This window comes from Haemorhous mexicanus, chromosome 29, assembly GCF_027477595.1.
Source record: "Haemorhous mexicanus isolate bHaeMex1 chromosome 29, bHaeMex1.pri, whole genome shotgun sequence".
NCBI lineage: Eukaryota > Metazoa > Chordata > Aves > Passeriformes > Fringillidae > Haemorhous > Haemorhous mexicanus.
In genome coordinates, this window is record NC_082369.1 from 5,631,103 (window position 1) to 5,646,951 (window position 15,849).

General features: G+C 66.2%; 2 protein-coding genes across 2 annotated transcripts; both read left to right on the top strand.

Moving 5' to 3' along the window:
• The first annotated feature begins 37 nt into the window (after positions 1–37).
• On the top strand, positions 38–13,743 carry LOC132339780 (collagen alpha-1(VII) chain-like). The gene is made up of 10 exons (XM_059870271.1): positions 38–217; positions 3,415–3,653; positions 5,675–6,515; positions 8,435–8,758; positions 9,096–9,303; positions 10,572–10,751; positions 11,173–11,249; positions 11,896–12,263; positions 13,039–13,371; positions 13,734–13,743. The coding sequence occupies exons 1-10, from the start codon at positions 38–40 to the stop codon at positions 13,741–13,743; spliced, it is 2,760 nt and encodes a 919-aa protein (XP_059726254.1).
• NR2C2AP (nuclear receptor 2C2 associated protein) lies at positions 13,269–15,676 on the top strand. Its single transcript, XM_059869749.1, has 6 exons — positions 13,269–13,351; positions 14,078–14,124; positions 14,216–14,306; positions 14,387–14,492; positions 15,233–15,300; positions 15,413–15,676. The coding sequence occupies exons 2-6, from the start codon at positions 14,084–14,086 to the stop codon at positions 15,527–15,529; spliced, it is 423 nt and encodes a 140-aa protein (XP_059725732.1). The 5' UTR covers positions 13,269–13,351; positions 14,078–14,083; the 3' UTR covers positions 15,530–15,676.
• Positions 15,677–15,849: the final 173 nt, after the last annotated feature.

The window sequence follows — 15,849 nt, forward strand, 5'->3', positions numbered from 1 at the left end:
CGGCACAGCGGCGTTTCAGCCCTGGCAGAGGGGCGGGATGGGCGGGGATGTCCCCCTGTGTGCCCGCCGCCGTGGTGACACCCCCGAGGTGACACCCCCGAGGCACCCCGAGCGCCCCCGGGGGTCCCCACCCACCCCCGGCCCCATCACCAGCAGCTCCGTCCCCTGGAGGGTCTTGAAAGCACCTGGGAGGTGGGACTGGCGGGAGGCCGGGCAGGTGACACAGCTGGTGTGGGCACAACCCCCGGCTGGCACCTGTCACCAGCACCTGGCTGCCACCATGAGAAAAAGCTGGCACGGGTGTCACCATCACCCAGACCCTGTCACCATCCCCCAGGGCCTGCCACCATCACCCAGAGCCTGCCACCATCACCCAGGGCCTGTCACCATCACCCAGAGCCTGTCATCATCACCCAGTGTCCATCACTGTGTCCATCACCATCACCCAGGGCCTGCCACCATCACCCAGAGCCTGCCACCATCACCCAGGGCCTGCCACCATCACCCAGAGCCTGTCACCATCACCCAGGGCCTGTCACCATCACCCAGAGCCTGTCACCTTTACCCAGAGCCTGCCACCATCACCCAGGGCCGGTCACCCTCACCATCACCCAATGCCCACCACAACCATATTCCAGTGCCCACCACCACCACCCAGCTGCCACCACCACCATCACCCAGAGCCTGTCACCATCACCCAGAGCCTGTCACCATCAACCAGCGCCCACAGCCATCACCCAGTGCCCACCACACCCATCACCTGCACCCACAGCCATCACCCAGTACCCACAGCCATCACCCAGTGCCCACCACAGCCATCACCCCATGCCCACCACCATCACCCAGTGCCCACCACAGCCATCACCCAGTGCCCACCACCACCACCCAGTGCCCACCACCATCACCCTATGCCCACCACCATCACCCAGTGCCCACCACAGCTATCACCTGTGCCCACAGCCATCACCCAGTGCCCACCACAGCTATCACCTGTGCCCACAGACATCACCCAGTGCCCACCACAGCCATCACCTGCACCCATAGCCATCACCTGTGCCCACAGCCATCACCCAGTGCCCACAGCCATCACCCAGTGCCCACAGCCATCATCTGTGCCCACCACAGCCATCACCCAGTGCCCACAGCCATCACCTGCACCCACAGCCATCACCCAGTGCCCACAGCCATCACCTGTGCCCACAGCCATCACCCAGTGCCCACCACATCACCCAGTGCCCACAGCCATCACCTGAGCCCACAGCCATCACCTGTGCCCACAGCCATCACCTGTGCCCACCACCATCACCCAGTGCCCACCACAGCCATCACCCAGTGCCCACAGCCATCACCCAGTACCCACAGCCATCACCCAGTGCCCACCACACCCACCACCCAGTACCCACAGCCATCACCCAGTGCCCACAGCCATCACCCAGTGCCCACAGCCATCACCCAGTGCCCACCACAACCATCACCCAGTGCCCACCACAACCATCACCCAGTCCCCACCACAGCCATCACCTGCACCCACAGCCATCACCTGCACCCACAGCCATCACCCAGTGCCCACAGCCATCACCCAGTGCCCACCACAGCCATCACCTGCACCCACAGCCATCACCCAGTCCCCACCACAGCCATCACCTGTGCCCACCACAGCCATCGCCCAGCCTTGGGGTGCCCAGCTGGCCGGGCAGAGGCAGCAGGGGCACCCCCAGCACCCCAAAGTGCCACCACGTGGGCACGAGCCCCAGCCCAACCCCCTGTGTCCCCCACAGCTCCACCCTGGAATTTGCTGCTCCTGCTTTCCCCCCATCCCTGCCCTGGGCCAGACACGGATTTGGGGGGCACCAGGAGCCCCCAGACCGAGTGTGCCTCACCCCCCACCCCCGATGCTCCATTTTCCAGCCCTCCAGGCCTCCCCCTGTCCCTTCTGTGCTTTTATGGGACCAAAATAGAAAGAAAGAGAGAAACGGCGAGGAAAAAGAGGAGACCCCCGCTGGCAAAGGGCCTTTTTGGCGATGCAAAACCGCTTTTTATCTGATTTCTCCTCAAGAAAAAAGCCTTGGCAGCCCCTTCCCCCTCCGCGGGGCGCTCTGCCCGCAGAGCCAAGAGCTGGGAGGGGACAGGGAGGTGACCTGCGACATTCCCGGCCTCAGGAATGGGCAGCGGGATAGGGGGATTTATCCAAAGGCCGGATAAATCCCCCAGGAGCTGGAAAACCCCAAAGCAGCCCCAGGGCACCGCCAGCGGCTCCTTCAGCCCCGCTCCGAGACGCCCCGGGAAGGGAATTCCGCCAGGTCAGCAAACTCGGCCCGTTTTTCCCACTCCAGCGGGAAAATATAAATTCCTTGGCAAAAAATAGAAATTTCTTGGCACTTTGGGGCTCGGGAGGCTCCGGCTCCTCCCGCGAAATGTTGATTTTGACTTTCCCGGGGTGTCCAGGAGCTCTCCCAGGACAAAGGAGCAGCGCCGGGACCTTGGTCCAGGCACGGCTGGGGACATCGGGTGTGGCATGGGGACATCCAGGACACCCAGCGCCAGGCGATAAGGGTGCCCCGAGCAGTGCTCACACGCGTCCCAAGGTTTCGGACCATTCCTGTTGGGTTTTCCCACTTTTTGAAAGATTTTTTTGTGGATTTCCACCCATTTTTTTGTCCCCGCTGCAGCCTCCAGGCGATTTTTCCCACCGAAAGGCAAAAGAGGAGATTTGGGGGGGGACAACAGCGATGGGATGTCGCTCCCTGCCACCTTCCTGCCACCTTCCCCTTCTCCATCCTCCTCCCCCCTGCCCGCGGGGTGCCCAGAGGAGCACCCAGTGACAACTCAGGGCCACCAGCCCCGAAGCGAGGGGTGCCAGGCGCGGTGCCACCCCAGGGCTGGTGGCAGGGACAGCCCGCGGGGAGCAGCGTGAACACGAGGAGTAGAAATCCTACGGGGAGCAGAATTCCTTCTCGGAGTATTTACTCAGAGCCGGCTCCTCGCTGAGCAAACAGCCGGGATTTCTTCAAATGCTAAAACACAAAAGTCTTTCCTTGGATTTCCAGTTCTTCCCGGGATTAGGGTGGAGGGGTGGGAGGGGGGTCCCTGACCCTGCCCCGGTGGGCGCTGCTGGGGGGTCGGGGTTGGGGTTTTGGGGTGACACGGCTGAGCCGTGGCTTCCCTGCCATCAGCATTCCTGCAGGATTTGCTTTCGCAGCAGGAAAAGTGGGAAAGGCCGGGCCGGCAGCACCTGGGAGAGCTCAGCTGTCCCCAGAGTCCCCCCGCAGCAGGGACAGGGCACAGCTCTGCTCCTCTGGGGACACCTGGCTGTCACCGCTGCCCTTGGCACACGCAGGGGACACATTGCCATGGCTCTGCTCCGGTCCGCGCCCCCAGCCCCTCACCGCACCCCCGGCAAAAAGTTTCTCCCAGGGTCAGGACAAGCGACACGGGACGCGCCAGCCCTGCGGGGTCGGTGCCACCACGCGCGGTGTCCCCTCGCAAGGTCCCCACAGCCGGGCAGCGTCCCCGGGACCGAATTGTTCCCTTCTCGTCGCCATCCGTGAATCCACGGGGTGGCACCGCCACATCCCGACCCTGCGGTGGCACCGCCACGTCCCGACCCTGCGGTGGCACCGCCACGTCCCGACCCTGCGGTGGCCCCGGGATCGGTCCGGGATGGATCCCGGATCCCAGGCAGGATCCAGCCGGGATTCCCGGGGAAAGCAGCGCGGGCTGGGCCATGCGGGTGTCACCACGCAGTGCCCGGAGGTGACAGCGAGGCCAGGGGGGTGGCACAGGGCTGGCGAGGGGACGGAGGTGGCCGGGTCGCCACAGCCACCCGAATTTCACAGCAGGGGTCTCTCCCCGCAGTCAGGGCGGTGTCGCCGTGACGTCCCCAAGGCCACGTGGCTCGGCCCCCTCGGGGACAAGGAGAGTGTCCCTGTCCCCCCGGCGTCCCGGCCCAACCGGGGGAACGGCAGACGAGAGAAATTTAAAATAACGCCGGTGCAAAACGCCCCCCCAAATCCCCCCCAAAGCCGGGCGAACATTTTCACATCTGTCACTAGCTGTCACCTCATGAATAATTCATCCTGCTCATGAATATGCAAAGCCGGGGCTGGTGATTAGCTTGAGCTGAAACCGAGCTTAATTCCACCCAGGCCGCCGGGACCACCCGGTCAGTTCGGGGGTCACCTGTCCCCCCACCCTGCCCCGAGCTCGGGCTGGGACGGGGGAGGATCCCGGGACGCGCACGGAGCTGAGGGGACATTTGGGACAGCGCTGGGGACACGGGAGGGGTGGCGGGACAGAGGGGGCACTGCCCACCCACCCGGGCAGCTCGGATGCAGCGGGACATTGCTGTCCCCATCCTGGGGACAAGCCAGCCCTGGGGGTGCCACCAGCTGTCCCCACGCCCACCGCATCCCCCATGACCTCTGATATCCCCGCTGCTCACCCCGGCCAGCGGTGCCACCAACGTACACGCGACATCCCGGTGCCCACCCCCTCCGCCGTGTCCCCCCCCTTCACCGCTGCCACCCCGGGGGCTGCTCCTGCACCCCCACCCCCAACCCCGAGCCCCCCTGACACCCCCTCCCCATCACCCACCTCCCTCCCAGCTCCGCGGTGTCCCCGCCGCCCCAGCGGGGACCGGGCTGTCCTGCGGGGGTGTCCCCGGGGCTGCGCGGCCGCGGCAGGAGCCCGGCGGCGGGGCCGGCTCGGCGTCCCCTCCTCTCTGCCCACAACAAAGGAATTCTGCAAACCTCGCTGCCGTCACATCTCACAGGCAACGTGATGCTCCCCGCTCCCCCCAGCCTGCCGGAATAAATTAGCACCTCGGGAAACTGTGATCCCGGCCAATATGGGCCCTTTGCCGGGTGCGATTTTTATTAGGCAGACAGTCTGCAGCCTTTATTTTAGAATTTGCTCCTCTTTTTAAATTTTTTTTTAAATTTATTTATTCTTGTTGTCCCTCTTTCTGCCTCTCCCTGCAAAGCCCCAAGCGCCGCGGGAGCCCCAGAGCCGGTGCAGCCCTCGGCTCCATCGCCAGCCCTGCCACACGCTGGGAGTGACTCCCGACACCGCGCCCGGTGACAAAACCGGGAGGAGACCCCCGGGCCGGTGGGCCTGGCACGGATCCAGGCCGCTGGCACCGCTGTCCCACCGATTTTGGGGCTGCCGAGCCCCTCACCCTATCTGCACCCACATCCATCCATCCATCCCGGCTGCTGTGTCCCCATGCTGGGGACATCCTGGTCATGGCACTGCCACCCCAGGACAGGGACATTCCCAGCTGCCGACCCGCCAGGGAGCCACCAGTGTCACCAGCAAGGAACTGGGCAGCCCAGGCGCACCCGGCTGTGGCACCGCAGGGGGTGACACCCTGGTGGCACCCTGTCCTGCCACCCCTCTGCTTGTCCTCTGTCTCGCTGCCAGCTCCTGGGGGCTCAGGGCACGGTGTCCCCTGTCCCGTGTCCTCAGTACCGGTGATCCCCAGCCCCCCTCAGTGTCCCCAGCCCTTGAGAGCTCCGGTCCTCCCGGTGTCCCCCTGTCCTGGTGTCCCCACAACGCCAGTGGCCACGCCCCCATTGTCCAGCTGTCCCAGTGCCCTGATCCCCGCAGTGTCCCCTCCGGCCCCACTGTCCCCAACCCCTGCACCCCCCTGCCTGACAGCTCCCTGTCCCCTCAGTGTCCCCAGCATCCCCCCACGCCAGAGCCACCATCCCTCACCCCGTCCCCACAGTGTCACCCCACACCGCGTGTCCCCCATCCCCGCTGCGTCCCCAGCCCGGATCCGTCCCTCTCCTGCCACAGCCCCGCCGGTGTCACCGTCCCCATCCCCGCCACCGCCACCGGGACCCGCGGGCCCCCCCACCCCCGCATTCCCCAGCCCGGATCCATCCCGCTCCTGCCGTGGTGGCGCCGGTGTCGCTGCCGGTGTCACCGCCCCCATCCCCGTCCCCGCAGCAGTGCCGGTGTCACCGTCCCCACCGCCGCCACCGGGCCCCGCATTCCTGCAGCCCCCGCAGCCCCGCCGCGTCCCCAGCCCGGATCCGGCTCGGATCCAGCCCTCTCCCTCCGTGGCGCTGCCAGTACCGGTGTCAGTGTCGCTGTCACCGTCCCCATCGCCGCCACCGGGCCCCGCACCCACGGCGCCACCAGCGCGGATCCGTCCCGCTCCTGCCACAGCCCTGCCGGTGTCACCGTCCCCACGGCCGGCCCCGCAGCGGGGGCGGTGCCGGTGCCGGTGCCGGTGCCACACGTACCTGGTCCGTGCTCAGGGCGCGCCGGGACTCATCGCCGCCGGTAGAGCCGAGCACCCCCGCCGGCACCGGGGGCTTAAAAGCGGGACTCGGAGAGGGGGGCAGCGGGCCGGGCCCCCCCCGGAGGGGGCCGAGCCGGGCCGGGCCGGGCCAATCGCGGCTGGCGGCGGGCGCGGGCCCCCCCCCGCCGGTGCCGCCGGTGCCGCCCGCCCGCACCTGCCCGCAGCGGCGGAGAACCCGCGCCCGCTCCGCGCTGCCCGGCGCAGGGCGAGGGGCGGCCGCGCATGCGCCGCCCCCCCCCCCCAAACCCGGACCAACCCCCCCAAAACCGGGGCCGCCCCCTCCCCATCGAGCGGGGCCGCCTCCTGCACCCCGAGCAGCGTGGAAGGGGTTGGGGGGGTCGCTATGATGAGGGGGGGTCTCTAAGAGGGGTCTGAGAGAGATGGGGGGTCCGTGGAAGAGGGGGGGGCTGTGATGGGGGTGGGGTCCCTAAGAGGATGTGGGGGGGTCGCTGTAATGGAAGCAGGAAGGGAGCGGGGGGACCCAGAGGGATTTTTTGGGGGTGTTTCCAAAACGGGGAACATCTTCCAGCCCCTCCACGCCCCAAAATTCCCTTTAAGCCATACAGGGCGCAACCCCAGCCCCCCACACCCCCGTATGGGGCCGGAATGGGGTGCGGGGGGTCTGGAAGATGCTGTGGGTGGATAAAGACTTCAAAAAGCCCCCAAACCCCCCAAAAATGGCTGAGACTCTCCGAGGAGCTGCGCCACCAGAAACGACCCCCAGAAAGGGGGAGGGAATCCATCACTGAGCTATTGGAGGGGGGGTTTTTTTGGGGGGGGAGGTGGGGGGTCACCTTCCCGCCGGTGACTGAAGAATGCCAGCCTGTCTCCCACGACTTGGCACCAAAAAAAGAGAATCCCCCCCTCCCTATTTCGCCCATAGGATGGATCCGTGGAAACCCGAGAGCAAAGTTCTCATTTCCGACTCCATTGTGCCAGACTTTTGGTGGCGTTTCCTGCCTTTTGTGAGCCCCCCCTGCTCCGGCACAATCCCGGCGTTGCCGGCGCACAGAGCTCCTCTGTTCCCCTCCTTTATGTGGCTGCAGCTGGCGGGCCCGGCCCCATGGAGGTGCCCGAGCCTGGGGGACAGGGACAGGGGGCACCGTCCCCGTGGGCTTTGCCAAGGGGAATTAGGGAGAGGGTCCCAGGGGGGTTGATCTCGCGGATTCTTCCCGCTCCCAGAGGATCCAGACACCCCAGGGGTCTTTGGAGGGGCACCCCAGGGTGGTTTTTGGGGTGGCTGGGAGGAGAGGATGAGCCAGGAGTGGTCCATGGGGTGGGGCCGGCTCTGAAATCCTCACCTGGGTGCCCCCCACCACAGCTGGGTCCTGCACATGCAGCCCCAAATTCTTCCTCCTGCTCTTCGTCTTCCTAAATTTCACCTGGAAATCCGATCAGGGATCCATGGGCTCATCCCGCATTCCCACTGGAAGTGTCGGCTGGGCCCAGCACCTCCCACGTGTCACCCATCCCAAAAAACTCCACCACCGCTGCCCACAGCCTGACCCCACCCTCGAATGGGCCCCGGAGCCTCTCGGGGACTCAAAGGTGAGGGAGGGGGGACCCCGGGACACCGCCCAGGGGACGCCGAGTCCCGGCGGAGCACCGGGGATGTGTCACCGGCCGTTTTGGTGGCAGGGGAAGGCGCTGGCAGTGACTGAGCCGAGCTCTCGTCTCGAGTGGAGATGAATGTCACAGCAGCCACCCGCCAGCGCGGCTCGGGGACCGGGGTGACACCGACACCTCTCCCCCCTCCTCGGCAGCTGCTCCGGGCCCAGGGACACGCTGGGGACCAGCTCCTGCACTGGCACCAGTTTGGCGTCCCAGTGTCCTCCCCGCAGCTGGGAGGTGACTTCATCGGGTCCCACCGCCCTCTGAGCCCAGCGTCCTGCCCAGGGTGGCAGAGCCAGCGCTGGCACCGAGCGCTGTCCCAGTGTCGCCGTCCTCGCCCAGAGTGGGGTCCCCCCGTCCCTCCAGCCCCACATCCAGCCCCGAGCTGCTCCCACCAGGCAGAACCCGCTGTCACCGTGTCCCCACAGCCCGGAGCCCAGCGGGTGGCCCAGGACAGCGCGGTTGGGGTGTCCCCATCCCCCGGTGCCACTACCCGGGCCACAACCCCGGCAGGATCGGCGGCGGCGGCTGCGCGGGGGAGCGCGGGCACTGCGCGTCTTTTTGAGCCCGAACGCCGGGATTCTGGTGAAATCCTGCAGCAGTGTTGCCGTGACGACCCTCCCGCAGTTTCCATCCAGAGATGTTTTCCTTTGTTGTGACAGGGACGCGGGGAGCGGCCGCGGGCGGTTGGGGTGCGGTGACAACGCCGAGGGGCTCCCGCTGCGAGGGGCAGGGACCCGCCACCGCCCGCGGGGACACCACTGCGGCTCCAGTGTCCCCAACCCCCCAGGGGACAGCAGAGGGGGCGAGTTTGGTGACATGAGTGACATGAGTTTGGTAGGTCTCAGCCAGCTCCTGCTGCCATCACAATCGAGGGGTGACACGACCAGCCCGCAGCGTGGGGACACCGATGGGGACGGAGGGCTTGGCTCTGCGGTGACCACCCCTGTCCCCCACAGGACAGAGCCAAACTGGGCGGGTGGCGTGGCCGGGAGCCTCCCGAGCCGCTCCAGTTCGGGGTGGTGGCACTGCCACCCCGGTGTCCCGGAGCCTCGCTGGGCAGAGAGCGGCCCCGGAGCTCGCCGGGAGCGCGGTCCGGTGTCCCGGCACAGCCGCGGGGTGCTCGGGGGGACCCCGTCCCGAGCCCCTCGGAGCCGTTTGTTATTCCGCTCAGGTCCGCCGGCGGCTAATGAAGGCCGTTCCAGGAGAGCTGCCACATTCATCAGGACTGCAGCTCATTAACGAGGCCGCTGCCACCGCAGCTGGGGCCAGCGCTCGGGGCACTGGCACGGGGACAGGAGGGAGGACGGACGGACGGACGGACAGGAGGATCCGTGGCTGGGGAGAAGCGGAGGCTGTGCCCGTCCTGGCGGAGTTGCCGGGTTGGAGCTGGGCAGGAAAGCTCAGCCAGGGCTGCGGAGGGGACGGGGGGAGGCCAGGACGGTGGAACCTCCTCCGTGCTGTCCCTGTCCCCTCTGCCGGCGCCACCTGGGCACGGCAGGGAGGGCACAGAAGGGGCTGCAGTGAACCCCAGGGGACGAGGCGATGCTGCCCTGGCCAGGCCCAACTTCCCTCCGAACCCACCGGCAGCGTGCATTGATTTTATTTGCGGTTTCCATGGCAACTGCCTCCTTCCCTTCCCCCCTTCCGGCAGCCGGACCCGCTCCTTCCCCCTCGGGCAGCGCCGCCCCGCACCTGGGACACGAGCGGGCACACGGGAGGGGACACAGGCGCCTCCTTGGCGACCCCCGCGGTGGCGATGCCACCATCTCACCCCCGTGCTGAATTTGGGCGAGCCGGGCTGGCACGGGACACGGGGGACACCGGGCCTGGCCAGCCCCGCTCTGACTCCGGCCACAATCAGAAGCAGGGCTGGCAGGAGGCCGCGCTGGCTCATTAGCCAGGGTGCTAATTATCCCGTGCGGGGACACCGAGCAGCATCTCCCGTCAGCAAAGCCAAGCCCATTAAGGGCACACGCCACCCTCACACCTGCTCACACCGCTGTGACACGTGTCAGGCATTCACGGTGTGGTGACACTGTTGGGGACACTGCAGCAACCCCGGTGCCCTCACCCCTGGGGACTAAACGCCAGTTTGTGGCTTAAAACCAGCCTTATAATAAATTTATGGTAATTATATCATTTACCCATCCCCTTCCAGGGAGATGCACCCACGGCCACCCTGCCCCGCTCCTTCCCAACGCCGAGATGCCACCACATTGTCACTTGGCGCGAATGACAAACGACATCTGGCTGTGCCAGCCCCGTCCTGTGTGCTTGGGGGAAATTTGATAAATAATAAAGGCACGGAGAACAGGCAGAGCGCTGTGCCGGTGCGCCCTGAATTCCGCATCCCCCGGCGATCCCCGGGGCTTTACACGGAAGTGGAAATCAATCGGCACGAGTAATTAATGCTGAAGGGCACAACACCCGCTCTTTCTTCGGAAGCGCCGGCCGGGGATGCTCGGCAGAGCCCGCACGGCCGCCGCACAAAAGGCACCGGGCGGTCGCTTCCTGCGCCGCCGGCACGGCGAGGCCGCGGCGGCACCGCGCCAGCACCGCGGGCCCCGGTGCGAGAGGGGGGTCTGGAGCCGTGCCCGCGCTGGCCTTGGCACCGGCCTCGCCATCGGCTCCTGCAGCCCATGAAAAGGCCTCCCCGGGGCGCGGCGGAGCGCCGGGCTGGACGGCAGCCGGGAGCCGCCGCCGGAGCCGCTCCCGGCACAGCCCGGGCCCGGCGGCGGCAGCGCCGCGTTCCTCGACAGCGAGGAAGGTGATGAGGCCGAAGATCCCGGGGCTGGGGCGCTGCTTCCTGGTTCCACAGAGCTGGAGGGTTCGGGGTCACCGGGATCCTCCCGGTTCCACAGAGCTGGAGGGTTCGGGGTCACCGGGATCCTCCCGGTTCCACAGAGCTGAAGGGGTCCGGGTCACCGGGATCCTCCCGGTTCCACAGCACTGGAGGGGTCCGGGTCACCGGGATCCTCCCGGTTCCGCAGCACTGGAGGGTTCGGGGTCACCGGGATGCTCCCGGTTCCACAGCACTGGAGGGTTCGGGGTCACCGGGATTCTCCCGGTTCCGCAGCACTGGAGGGTTCGGGGTCACCGGGATTCTCCCGGTTCCGCAGCACTGGAGGGTTTGGGGTCACCGGGATCCTCCCGGTTCCACAGAGCCGGAGGGTTCGGGGTCACCGGGATTTTCCCGGTTCCGCAGCACTGGAGGGTTCGGGGTCACCGGGATTCTCCCGGTTCCGCAGCACTGGAGGGTTCGGGGTCACCGGGATTCTCCCGGTTCCGCAGCACTGGAGGGTTCGGGGTCACCGGGATCCTCCCGGTTCCGCAGAGCTGGAGGGTTCAGGGTCACCGGGATGCTCCCGGTTCCGCAGCACTGGAGGGTTCGGGGTCACCGGGATGCTCCCGGTTCCGCAGCACTGGAGGGTTCGGGGTCACCGGGATTCTCCCGGTTCCGCAGCACTGGAGGGTTCGGGGTCACCGGGATCCTCCCGGTTCCGCAGCACTGGAGGGTTCGGGGTCACCGGGATGCTCCCGGTTCCGCAGCACTGGAGGGTTCGGGGTCACCGGGATGCTCCCGGTTCCGCAGCACTGGAGGGTTCGGGGTCACCGGGATCCTCCCGGTTCCGCAGCACTGGAGGGTTTGGGGTCACCGGGATTCTCCCGGTTCCGCAGCACTGGAGGGTTCGGGGTCACCGGGATGCTCCCGGTTCCGCAGCACTGGAGGGTTCGGGGTCACCGGGATGCTCCCGGTTCCACAGAGCTGGAGGGTTCGGGGTCACCGGGATGCTCCCGGTTCCGCAGCACTGGAGGGTTCGGGGTCACCGGGATGAGGAGGGGGACGCTGGCGGCAGGCGCGTGCGGGAGGTGACGCGCACGGCGGTGGCAGAAGTGGCAGCTCTGTCCCCAGACGCGCAATTAGCCCAGGGGCAAATGAGGCTCCTGCGGTTTTTGACCCAATTTCTCAGGCGAAACTCGACGGGGGAAGGAGGGGAGGGAGGAGGAAGAAGAGGAAGGCAGAGCCGGTCACGCGTGTGCTGCTGCGCCGCGTGTCCCCTCGGGTGTGCGTACAGGCGTGTGACATGAGTGTGACATGTGTGTGCGGGCGGCAGCGTGTCCCCAGCCGGGGCCGAGCCCTGGGGCGGCGCGGGGACGGGGACGGGAACGGGAACAGGGACGGGGATAGGGATGGGGACGAGGACGAGGAGGGGGCGGTGGTTTCGCAGCTCTCGCCGGGTTTATTTTTGCCGGTGACTGAGCTGAGGCGGCCTCGGTGCGGCCTCCGTGACTCACCCGGCACCGGGAGCTCTGCGGGGCTGCGGAGCCGGGGGCTGCGGTGGGCAGGGATGAGCAGGGATGCAGGGATGCTGAGCCAGGCAGGGACGTCAGGATAAAGAGGGACGAAAAAAGGTGCAGGGATGAGCAGGGATGAGCTGAGAGGTGCAGCGTTGCTGGGCTGTGGAAGGATCCTGGGATCTGCAGGGATTAGCAGGGATGCAGGAATGTGCAGGGATGTGTAGGGATATGCAGAGATTTGCAGGGATTCGGGGATGGGGATGCAGGTGTACGCAGGAATTCAGGAATGTGGGGATTCGGGAATGCGGGGATATGCGGGGATGTTCCGGGCTGCAGGGATGTGCAGGGACTCAGGAACGACGGGATTCAGGAGGTGCAGGGATGAGCAGGGATGAGCTGAGAGGTGCAGCGTTGCTGGGCTGTGGAAGGATCCTGGGATCTGCAGGGATTAGCAGGGATGCAGGAATGTGCAGGGATGTGTAGGGATATGCAGAGATTTGCAGGGATTCGGGGATGGGGATGCAGGTGTACGCAGGAATTCAGGAATGCGGGGATATGCGGGGATGTTCCGGGCTGCAGGGATGTGCAGGGACTCAGGAACGACGGGATTCAGGAATTCAGAGATTTAGGGATGCAGGGACACGCAGGGTTTCAGGGATGCAGGAATGCGGGGATCCCTCCCACCCCGCACTCCTTCCCTCTCCCTCTCCCTCTCCCTCTCCCTCTCCCTCTCCCTCTCCCTCTCCCTCTCCCTCTCCCTCTCCCTCTCCCTCTCCCTCTCCCTCTCCCTCTCCCTCTCCCTCTCCCTCTCCCAGCCGCTCTCCGCCGGTGCCACCAGCAGAGCTGCCCCGGGGAGGTCCCCGCGTCCCCCGCGCCCCCCCCAGCCCCGGGAAGGGAGCGGGCATCCCCCCGCTGCCAAGGACACGCGGGGAGCGGTACCGGGGACCGGAACCGGGGGCGAGGCGTTTGCAGGGGGGCGAGCACGGCGGGAGGTGGGCGGCGGGGCTGGGGGACACGGAGGGGTGGCGGGGGGGACACGGAGCTGCCCTCCCGGAGTCTCCGCGGTGCCGGGGGCGGTACCGGACACCGGGAGCGGAGCGGCGGCTCCGCCTCTTCCTGCGGCGGGCGGTGAGTGCGGGGCGGCCCCGGTGGGACCGGGAGGGGATGGGGAGCAGCTCCCGGGGGTCCCCAGGGCTGCTCAGGGGTCCCCATTGCTGTCCGGGTGCCACCGGCGCTGCTCGGGGGGTCCCCGGCACTGTCCGATGGTGCCCAGGGGTGGCCCAGGGTCCCCAGCGCTGTTTTGGGTGTCCCCAGTACAATCCAAGGGTCCCCATTCCCGCCCAGCTGTCCCCAATAGTGTTTTGAGTGTCCCCATTCCTGCTCAAGTGTCCCCAGCTCTGTTTTCGGTGTCCCCAGCCCTGTTTTGGGTGTTCCCAGTGCCATTTTGGGTGTCCCCAGTCCCATTTTGGGTGTCCCCAGCTCTGTTTTAGGTGTCCTCATTCCCACCCAGATGTCCCTAGCCCTGTTTTGGGTGTCCCCAGTCCCATTTTAGGTGTCCCCAGTCCCATTTTGGGTGTCCCCAGTCCCATTTTGGGTGTCCCCAGCCCTGTTTTGGGTGTCCCCAGTCCCATTTTGGGTGTCCCCAGCCCCGTTTTAGGTGTTCCCCAGCCCTGTTTGGGTGTCCCTAGCCCTGTTTGGGTGTCCCCAGCCCCGTTTTGGGTGTCCCCAGTCCCATTTTGGGTGTCCCCAGCCCCGTTTTAGGTGTCCCCAGCCCCGTTTTGGGTGTCCCCAGCCCCGTTTTAGGTGTCCCCAGCCCTGTTTGGGTGTCCCCATCCCGCCCGTCCCTCCCCGCAGGCAGCGATGCCCGTGGAGCCCCTGGTGTGTCCCCACACGGCCACGCGGTGAGTCCCGGCCCCTCCCGCCTGTCACCCGCTGTCCCCGGCCCTGCCTGCCCTGATGTCCCCCGGCGGGGGGGTGGCACTGTCCCCGCAGGGTGAGCTCCGTGCTGAACCGGGACGTGAAGCACTTCGGGAAGCAGCACCTGTTCGATGGCAGCGAGGAGACCTGCTGGAACTCGGACCAGGTGTGGGGACAGCGACAGGGACACAGCTGTGACCCCCCCCCCCTCCCCCTGCCCGCTGTGACACTCCTGTCCCCTCCCAGGGCACGTCCCAGTGGGTCACGCTGGATTTCCCCCGCCCTGTCAAGGTCTCCGAGCTGCAGATCCAGTTCCAGGGGGGATTTTCCAGCCGGCTGTGCACGCTGGAAGGTGAGGGTGGCTCCTGCCTCAGTTTACCCACCCTGCGCCCTGCAGGGGCTCGGGGGGAGCCTCGGGGCGTTTGTCAGCAACCCCCAAAGCCCAGGAGGGGCTCAGGAGCACCTGGAGAGGCTCTGGGGGTGAAGAAAGAGGGGCTGGGAGCTTCTGGGTGCAGGTGAGACATTTTGGGACAGCACCTGGAGCAGCTCCGTGGGGGAATAAAGAGGGGCTGGGATCTTCTGGGAGCCAGGGAAGATTTTGGGACAGCACCTGGGAGCACCTGGAGAGGCTCCATGGGTGAATAAAGAGGGGCTGGCAGCTGGTGGGAACTAGGGAACATTTTGGGACAGCACTTGGAGGCTCCTGGGAGCACCTGGAGCAGCTCCATAGGTGAATAAAGGAGGAACTGGGATCCTCTGGGAGCCAGGGAAGATTTTAGGACAGCACCTGGGAGCATCTGGAGAGGCTCCATGGGTGAATAAAGAGGGGCTGGGATCTTCTAGGAGCCAGGGAAGATTTTGTGACAGCACCTGGAGCACCTGGAACAGCTCTGTGGGGTGAATAAAGAGGGGCTGGGATGTTCTGGGAGCCATAGAAGATTTTAGGACAGCACCTGGGAGCACCTGGAGCAGCTCTGTAGGTGAATAAAGAGGGGCTGGGTGCCTTTGGGTGCTGGTGGGAGCCAGGGGAGATTTTGGGACAGCACCTGGAGGCTCCTGGAAGCACCTGAGGCTCCCCCTCACCCTCCCCAGGCTGCAGAACAGGCGAGGAACTGGTGAAAATATCCGAGCTGTACCCCCAGGACAGCCACGCCATGCAGATATCCTTTCCCAGGGTGGTGATGAGGCAGAATTTGGGGAATTTTGGGTGAATTCTGGGGGTGTGACCCCCAGGTCCCAATCCCAGCGTTATTCCTTGACTGGGAGCTGCACAGATTCCAGGTGGAGGAGACGGTGCTGGATAAGCTGAAGATCACCTTTGGGAGCAGCACGGATTTCTTTGGCAGGGTGGTGGTTTATCACCTGGGGGTGCTGGGGGAGAGGCTCTAGGGGGGACCCCGGGCACTGTCCCCAACCTGGGGGCTCTGAAAACCCCACCAGGGGGGTCCCTGTCCCCTGAGGTGACACTGGTGAGGCTGTGCTGGGGCACAGGTGTGGAATGGGATCAATAAAAGATATTCCTGCTTTTTCCTGGAATGGGATCAATACAGGATATTCCTCTTTTTCCTGGAATGAGCCCTCAGGGGTTTGGCTTCAGGACAGAGAAGTGTCCCCTCCCTGTGCTGCCACCTCGGTGGCCACCCCTGAGCTGCTTGGGATGGCAGCAGCAGAGTCCTGTAGGATTTTCCCTCCTGGCTGTGGCAGTTTTA

Coding starts and splice junctions, on each gene's coding strand:
- LOC132339780 (XM_059870271.1), top strand. CDS start 38: ATGGGCGGGGATGTCCCCCTGTGTGCCCGCCGCCGTGGTGACACCCCC. Junction 8,759..9,095: donor ACATGAGTGACATGAGTTTG/GTAGGTCTCAGC, acceptor TATTCCGCTCAG/GTCCGCCGGCGGCTAATGAA. Junction 12,264..13,038: donor CTGCGGAGCCGGGGGCTGCG/GTGGGCAGGGAT, acceptor TCCCTCTCCCAG/CCGCTCTCCGCCGGTGCCAC.
- NR2C2AP (XM_059869749.1), top strand. CDS start 14,084: ATGCCCGTGGAGCCCCTGGTGTGTCCCCACACGGCCACGCG. Junction 14,493..15,232: donor CCGGCTGTGCACGCTGGAAG/GTGAGGGTGGCT, acceptor CACCCTCCCCAG/GCTGCAGAACAGGCGAGGAA. Junction 15,301..15,412: donor AGGACAGCCACGCCATGCAG/ATATCCTTTCCC, acceptor TGGGAGCTGCAC/AGATTCCAGGTGGAGGAGAC.